Genomic DNA, 9,054 nt, shown 5'->3' on the forward strand with positions numbered 1-9,054 from the left:
ACTTTTGTTTGTGATTATAACTGTGATCCACTTGTATTGGTTGCTTGACTATCCCTTGCTCCACACAACAAGTTTGTTATTGGTGTGATTTTTCATCGAATTCACAACATTTTATTAAGTAGGGATCAAATATTGTTATAATGTTTTAAAAGATGGGTAGTTACTACTTTAAATATTAAAAAAAAAATGTTATTTTGTACATAAATTTTCATTTTTTTCCCTTAACAAATAATTGTCTTTTAACACACTTGTTGACATGATCCAAATTATAAGCACGGAATTAAGCCAAAGATATCTAACCACAACAAGAGAAAATGCAACTTATACAAACAGCCACAAAGCAAGACAAAATAAGAAACCGCAGCGCAGTTCAAAATTGTTGTTTAATTTGATTAACTTAGGGTTCATATTATTAAGGAGATACTTTTAAGGTCGAATAGTTTAGATAATGTCTAAATTTAATTTTTAAGTAAAAAATAATTGATTGAACTCGTTGAAATTCCGAATTAGTTAAGACTTCTTTTTGTACACATAGTTAGCACTTCTTTACTCAAATGATATTTAAATGTGTTTGTGAGGTAAGTAGATATGTCATCTCAAATTTGTTGTTTAAGCTCGTGGGGGTCCATTTTTTTGTTTCTATTATATTTTATTTTCGTATGAAGTTTTTATTGTCGTTTAATAATGACTAATCTTTATCAAAAAATATGTGAGATACATAAAGAAAGTTATCTCCTTCTAATTCAATTTTTTCCACATGCATTAGTGAGAAATTAAACTCATAACCACATATATAAGAGGTTCAAATCTTCATCTACTTGAACCAATTTATTGTTGACAGATGATGAGGGCCCTTTACATCACTTGAACAAAAATATGATAACTAGGTTCAAGGAAAAAAATTTAACTTAATACATTTAATTCGCATGAACGATTAGTTTTGGTAAAATAATTGTCACTAACTTTCCATGTTTTGCAATAAACTTAGTTAAATATTTTTTTTATTTACTTTATATTCTTGTCCAAAAAAAAAAAATCTCTCTCTATATTTTGTATTTTATTTTTATTTTAAATTTTTAACTTATACACCGTTAAACTCAAAAGTGTATAGCTATGTTTCATATATATATTTAGGGTATTTTTTATTTAACTTTTAAATGAGTTAAAATTGATTTTAAAGTCATGTGATTGATTTTAATGTTTTTGGTTACTTTTGAATAAAATTAATTTTGCCTCTAAAATTGATTATATTTAAAATTCAAAATTAAAGTTTTTTTTTTGAAAGAAAGAAGAAGTTGTTGAAGTTAAAAATTGATTTTAACATTAAAAAATTAATTGTTTAACTTATTTTTACACAAAACACTCAAATATACATTATTTTATCTTCAAATCTCCTTCAAAAAAAATCTTCAAATCTATTTTACAAAACCAAATCATTTAAAATATAACGACAATATTTCACACTTATTTGGTTTTGCTGATAACTTGGTTTTCCCCAAAGATGCGTTACCAACTTGCTTTATTTAAGTCAACTCTTCTGTCTGTCAATGTCATTCACATCATACGTAAATATTTTATTCTTCATATCATATCATACCTTATTTTATACTAACATTCTCAAACTTAGCTCTCTCTCTCATTCTCATACCCCCCCACATGCTCTTGCCATGGCTCTAGATCACAAACAACCCACCACCACCACCACCACCACCATGACAACATGGCAGCCCCGCCGCAAGGTCTCCATATTCAGACGGCGGAAGGTTCAAACGGTGAGGCTAGGTAGCAAGAAACCACGGCGGAGATTAATTGGTGGCATAGTTAGAATGTTTAAAAGGATGCGTGTAAAGTGGCTTAAGTTACAATATCTTAGGTTATTGAAACGGCTTAAGGAACATTATAGAAACGTTGTGAAAGATCTTATTGAAGCTGGTGCTACCATTGAAACTTTTCAACAACGCCTTTTTATGGAAAGCACTTTTGCTGTCCCTCTTGGTGTTAACTTATCTACTTATCCTTCTCGGTTTGGTTCAGATTATCCTCGAACCCTCTTCATGTAATCAAGTACTTTTTTCTTTCTATATAATATATATGCATGTATATAAGAAGAAAAGGAAATATTCAATTCCTTATTTTCTTTCCTTTTCTTTATTATAATCTGTAAAATTTTCTTTCATTCCTTTTATTTTTTCTCCCCTTGTGATTTTAATTTTAGGTAAATTGTGAGCGAGTCATCTTACTTTAAGGGGATTAAAAACTATGAATGTTCTTGTTTATTGAGACTCCTTTTTTTTGTTTTTACATTTCTTTGAATTTTTTATTACCATATATTTTTTCACCTCTCAGTCTCTAATATTGTTCATGGAGACTGAGTAAATTTTCAAGTTTTCTTTCTAGGTTCAAGTTTGTTTTTATGGGAATTTGAATATTCTTGTGAGAAAACAATATGGGAGATCTCACAAATAAAAAAGTCATTCCATCTGCAGTATGAAAAATATGTGCAAGTAGATTTTATTACTTTGGCTAGATAGGAGCTATTGTTGTATGGTTAAGATCAAATTTATAACTTAGGCACATATACTAAGATACTTTTTCTAATATATAAAAATAATTGATTTAACATTTTGAAAGAAAAAAAAAAAGTGTATCTTTGCGTGTATGCAAGTCTAAGCATTATAGTTTTGGCATTGTGACCACACAAGCTAGCATTGTGAGTTGTGACCACACAAGACACTATCTACATATGGATAGTAGTTATTGTCTCTTCATAGTGGGTTTTATTTTCTTAATGCCCAAAATGAATTATGAGATTTATAATGTTTTAGTTCTGTTATGATAAAAGTTAAAAATTGGTTAGGGAGGTGAACAAGGAACGTATCGTGACTGAATAGACTTGTGGTCTTATTGGATTATGTGAGTCAATATCTGTTTAATGGATTTTTGTTAGTGCTTGTGCTTGTTTGATTGTGCGTTGGAAGGCACTATACGTAAGTTTCACTTCTAAATCGAACATGTTTGGCAGTCAATACTTTAACGTGATTGTGACACTAAAATCGGTTCATTGTTGAAGCTAGCAATTTTAGTGATGTGATTAGTTTAAGAGCATTGCTATATATCCCGAAGGAATTTATAGCCAGAGTGTCCCGAAATTGGTTTTCGCTGGATTTATCATTTCCCTTAGTTTAAATTTACTATTTACTCAGTGCTGCACTCTCATATTTTATCACATGATATATCACACGAGAAGCTACTCAAAACGAATCTAAGCAATAAATAAGATCAGTTGAACTGCGAATTGAATCGCAAAAACTATGATTTGAATTGCAACGAACAACATTTGATGCCTTCTGCACAAAACAACCCCAGAGTAAAAAACATCATCTAAATGTTTTATACTTTTAAGGATATTCTCCGCAAGATGCTAAGAAATCCTTCGAAATTGATCAAAGTGAACCAAACTATCTATCTGAAATTATGAAGACACACCACATAGGAAAACACCTGCACTTCACAAAAAGCAGCACAGACAAACTGAAGAAGGCTTAATCACGGGAATACTAATCTTTTGAGATAAGAGAAATCCGTATTGGGATCTCGGTCCCTGCCACAAACAACTAGCGGCCAAACAAATAAAAAGAAAGAAACCGATTTCTTCTACCGCGGCCTATCAGGAAAGGATGGAGATACAACCAAGACGACTCGAAAAATAAGTTGATTCCCCTAAAAGGATTAGACTTCTCTAACACCAAAGATCCAAATTCCATTTCAAAGTTAAGACAGCTGAAGCTCTAACATATCAAGTAAACCAAAAAAAAAGGCACTAGGGACTAACTATTAGTTTGTGTGTTTTAATCCATAATCATGATTAGCAAACACTTAAGAGTTTAGTTTGTTACAAAGAGTTTAGTTTTGTTACAGAGATTGTTTAGTTTGTTACAAAGTTTTAACAGCTAGTTACAAAAATTTAATAGTTAGTTACAAGAGACTTAATCTCTAAGTCATTGTATATGTATGTGTGTGTGTGTGTGTATATATATATATATATATATATGGGTTATGATAGAAGACACCTTTTATGAAGGTGTCTTTTATCAAGTTACTCTATGAGCATTTGTTAAAAGACACCAACTACTTTTTATGAAGGTGTCTTTTATCAAAGTTATAACTAAAAAGTGAAAATCACACCTTGAGGTGTGACTTGATAAAAGACACCACCAAATGGTGGCTTGTAACATAACCCTATATACATATAGGGGTTTGCTAGGATACACCCACTAGTTTTTATTAAGGTGTGTTTTAGCAAAAATATAACTAAAAAGTTGTTAAATACACCTTAAGGTGAATGTTGCTAAAACACACCTTCTAAAAAATAAGTGGGTATATGTTAGCAACTCCTATAGGCATTTGCTAGGATACACCCACTTATTTTTTAGAAGGTATGTTTTAGCAAGTTATAACTAAAAAGTAGTTAAATACACCTTAAGGTGTAGCTTGCTAAAACACTCCCACATAAAAACTAGTGGGTGTGTTCTAGCAAATCCCATATATATATATATATATATATATATATATATATATATATATATATATATATATATATATATATATATATATATGTGCTTGTAGCTCTTTCATAATAATGTGAATACAATTCTTCTTTCAATATTTCTCTCTCTCTACAATCATAACAAACTCATCAACACCTTTAACCAACTTCATCTTCTCCATTGAAACACTAACCCTAGTTTTCTGAAATTGCTTGCACACCAAGAAACCATTGCTGCGCTAATAATTGGCATCTAGAGCTCCGGTTTTTCATTCTGGGAAACACGAGAGATATTGTGAGGGGTGAATTTTCTGGGAAACACGAGTGAAGTGTGAAGATTCAAAGGTTTCGTGCGAAGCAATCATGGCCAACAATGGAGGTTTTTGTACAAATATACTGGTTCTTGATGGGAAGAATTGGGAAAGGTGGAGTGCATTGATGAGGTCGCTATTTGGCGCGCAAGATGTTCTTGAATTGGTTGAGAATGGATATGAAGATCTTGCTGCAAATGCAACTGATGTTCAAAGAGCTGCGTTCTTGGAACAGAAGAAGAAAGATTGCAAAGCGTTGTTCTACATCCAACAGAATGTGGATTCTAATCACTTTGAGAAGATCTCAAAGATAACAAGATCCAAAGAGGCTTGGGATATTCTGGCAAAATACTATGAAGGAAGTGACAATGTGAAGCAAGTGAAGCTTCAGTCATTGAGAAGAAAGTATGAGTTTATGCTGATGGAAGATGATCAGAGGATCAGTGATTACATCTCCAAATTGCAATCTATAGTGAACCAGATGAAGGCTTGTGGAGAAGAAGTTTCAGATCAGCAAGTTGTGGGTAAGATAATGAGATCTCTCACATCTAAATTTGATTTCATAGTGGTTGCCATACAAGAATCCAAATATGTAAAAACTCTTAAGATTGAGGAACTTCAATCATCACTTGAAGCTCATGAGATGTTAGTGATTGAAAGAAGTTCAGAAAGAAGTGCTCAACAAGCTTTGCAAGCACAAACCATCAAGAAGGATGGAAATGACAAGAATTCAAAGCAAAGAGGAAGAGGAAGATCCAAGAAGGGAAATTGGGGCAAGTCTGATGAAAAGGGTGAAAATTCAAAGTCTGGTGCAGCTTCTGGTCAAAATCAGAACAAAAGGAAAGATTTTGATAAGAGAAAGATTCAGTGTTACAACTGTGTTAAGTTTGGACACTATGCTGATGAATGTTGGCACAAGAAAGATGGAAAGAGAAATCAGAAAGGTGAAGAAAAGGCAAACATAACACAAGATGGTTCAGATTCTGAAGTAGTTTTGCTGATGGCTACTACATGTGAAGGAAATCCACTTTGTGAAGATTGGTACCTTGATTCAGGGTGCTCCAATCATATGACTGGACATAGAGAATGGCTGATTAACTTTGATTCCTCAAGGAAAACAAATGTTAGACTTGCAGACAACATAAATCTTGAGTCAGAAGGCATTGGTGACATTGCTATAAAGATGAAGGATGGAAGAAATGCATTGATAGAGAAGGTGTTACTGGTTCCAGGAATGAAATGCAACCTATTGAGTATTGGGCAACTGATTGAAAAGGGATTTTTAGTCACTATGCATGGCAACACCTTGAATCTATATGATAAGCAACAGAATCTGATACTGAAGTCAAAGTTAACAAAGAATAGAACCTTTCTGTGCAGCATTCAAAATGCCAAAGATATGTGTATGTCAGCTGCTTCTGATGAAGGTGTAAACTGGTTATGGCACATGAGGTATGGTCATTTAAATTTTAGAAGCTTATCATACTTAAGCACTAAGAATTTAGTATCTGGTTTACCAGTTTTGGATGCAAATAAGAAATCCTGTGAAACATGCTTGAAGGGCAAGCAAAGTAGGCTCCCATTTGTATCTGAGAAGCCTAAGAGGTCCAAAAATGCTCTAGAGGTTGTTCACTCTGATATTTGTGTCCCATTTGAGGTACCTACAATAGGTGGAAGCAAGTACTTTATCATCTTTGTAGATGAGCATACCAGAATGTTGTGGTTATACACTATAAAGCTAAAGAGTGAAGCTTTAGAAGTGTTCAAGAAATTTAAAATCTTGACTGAGAAGGAAAGTAGAAAATCAATTAAGACTTTAAGAACAGATGGTGGTGGAGAGTATACCTCTAAGAGTTTTGAAGAATTTTGCAGCAATGAGGGTATATCTCATGAAGTGACATCTCCCTATACTCCTCAACATAATGGCTTGGCAGAGAGAAGAAATAAAACAATCCTTGACATGGCCAGAAGTATGTTGAAACAGAAGAATATGCCTCATATGTTTTGGGGAGAAGCAATCAGTACAGCTACTTACATTTTGAACAAATGTCCAACTAAAAAGTTGAAGAACAAAGTGCCAGAAGAAGCTTGGAGTGGAAGAAAACCAAGTGTCAAACAGTTGAAAGTGTTTGGATCTATCTGCTATAAGCACATTCCAGATGCAAAGAGAAGCAAGTTGGATGATAAAAGTGAGAAAAGGATCTTGCTTGGTTATCATTCAACTGGAGCATAAAAGTTGTATGATCCAATAAGTAAGAAAGTTCACATTAGCAGGGATGTAATAGTAGATGAGAATGAAGCCTGGAAATGGGAGATTGACACTGAGATTAAGAATGTGAACTCACATATCTTCACTGAATCAGATCAGAGTGAAGCATCTGATGAAGATATGGAGGTAGCTCAAGATGATGAAGAGATTGCAGCTGATTCTGAAGTTGATTCTAATGATGATCAAGTCACACCACCAATCCTGAGACCACAAAGAAACAGGCATATTCCAAGCAGATTGGAAAATTGTGAGATATTGCCTGATAGTGCAGTGAATAATGAAGGTGAACTCATTCACTTTGCATTATTAGCTGATGCAGAACCTCTAAACTACAAAGAAGCAATTCAAACTGAAGTTTGGAAGAAAGCTATGATTGAAGAAATCAAAGCTATTGAGAAGAATAACACCTGGAAACTTGTTGAGTTACCTGAGAAGAAGAAAACCATAGTTGTCAAATGGATTTTCAAGGTAAAACTGAATCCTGATGGGTCAGTTTCTAAATACAAAGCCAGATTGGTTGCTAGAGGTTTCTTACAGAGATATGGTGTTGAATATAATGAAGTATTTTCTCCTGTTGCTAGATTAGAAACAATAAGATTGGTAGTTGCACTTGCAAGCAGCAAAAACTGGTCACTATCACACTTGGATGTAAAATTTGCATTTCTGAATGGACCTTTGGATGAAGATGTGTATTTTTCACAACCACCAGGATTTGAAGTAAACAGGAAGGAGCATATGGTGTACAAATTACATAAAGCACTTTATGGCCTGAAACAAGCACCTAGAGCATGGAACAAGAGAATTGATCAGTTCCTACTTCAAACTGGCTTCAGGAAATGCAAAGCAGAATATGGTATGTATGTTCAGAAACTAGCTGATGAGAACATAACTATAATCTGCCTATACGTAGATGATTTACTAGTGACTAGAAGTAATCAAAGTGAGATTGAGAAGTTCAAACACACCATGAAGAGTGAGTTTGAAATGACAGATTTGGGAAAGCTATCATATTTTCTTGGATTTGAATTCTCAACTAGCAAAGTAGGCATAATGATGCATCAGCAGAAGTACATTGGAGAACTGCTTGAAAGGTTTCAAATGATTGATTGCAATATTGCATCAAATCCATCTGAAACAAATGCTAAATTGGATGAATGTAGTAGTGAAGAAAGGGTAGAGTCCACTGAATTCAAACAGATAGTTGGATCACTGAGATACTTTTGCAATAGCAGGCCAGATATATGCTTTGCAGTAAGTATCATCGGTAGAATTCATGAATGATCCAAGAAAGTCTCATCTCACTGCAGCAAAGAGGATACTGAGGTATGTGAAAGGTACACTGAAGTATGGCCTGCTATTTCCAACTGTTAACAAAGGAGGATAAGCTGAACTAGAGGGATACTCTGATTCAGATTGGTGTGGTGACAGATTGGATAGGAAGAGCACTTCTGGCTACCTATTCAAGTTCAATGGTGCTGCAATCTCATGGTGCACTAAGAAGCAACCAGTCACTGCTCTTTCTTCATGTGAAGCTGAGTACATTGCTGGTACATTTGCAGCATGTCAAGCAATATGGCTTGACAATGTGATGAAGGAACTTAACTGTGAAGTTAAGAAACCACTGAAACTGAAGATTGACAACAGGTCAGCCATCAATTTGGCAAAGAATCCAATTGCACATGGCAGAAGCAAGCATATAGAAACTAGATTCCACTTCATCAGGGAACAAGTCTCAAAAGGAATGATTGAAGTGGAGTACTGTCCTACTGAAGCTCAATTGGCAGATGGTTTCACAAAGGCTCTGAAGATTGATAGGTTCAATTGCTTGAGAGACAAGCTGGGTCTCATTGAATGTTAGGATTATGGATTAAGAGCGGTGTATTAGTTTGTGTGTTTTAATCCATAATCATGATTAGCAAACACTTAAG

At 34.0% G+C, this 9,054-nt stretch overlaps 1 protein-coding gene across 1 annotated transcript; it reads left to right on the forward strand.

Moving 5' to 3' along the window:
* The first annotated feature begins 1,600 nt into the window (after window positions 1-1,600).
* On the forward strand, window positions 1,601-2,279 carry LOC146897356 (uncharacterized). The gene has a single exon (XM_085734860.1). The coding sequence runs from the start codon at window positions 1,668-1,670 to the stop codon at window positions 2,058-2,060; it is 393 nt and encodes a 130-aa protein (XP_085590986.1). The 5' UTR covers window positions 1,601-1,667; the 3' UTR covers window positions 2,061-2,279.
* Window positions 2,280-9,054: the final 6,775 nt, after the last annotated feature.

This window comes from Medicago sativa, chromosome 8 (genome assembly GCF_051527215.1).
Source record: "Medicago sativa cultivar Bolivia chromosome 8, Bolivia_mono, whole genome shotgun sequence".
NCBI lineage: Eukaryota > Viridiplantae > Streptophyta > Magnoliopsida > Fabales > Fabaceae > Medicago > Medicago sativa.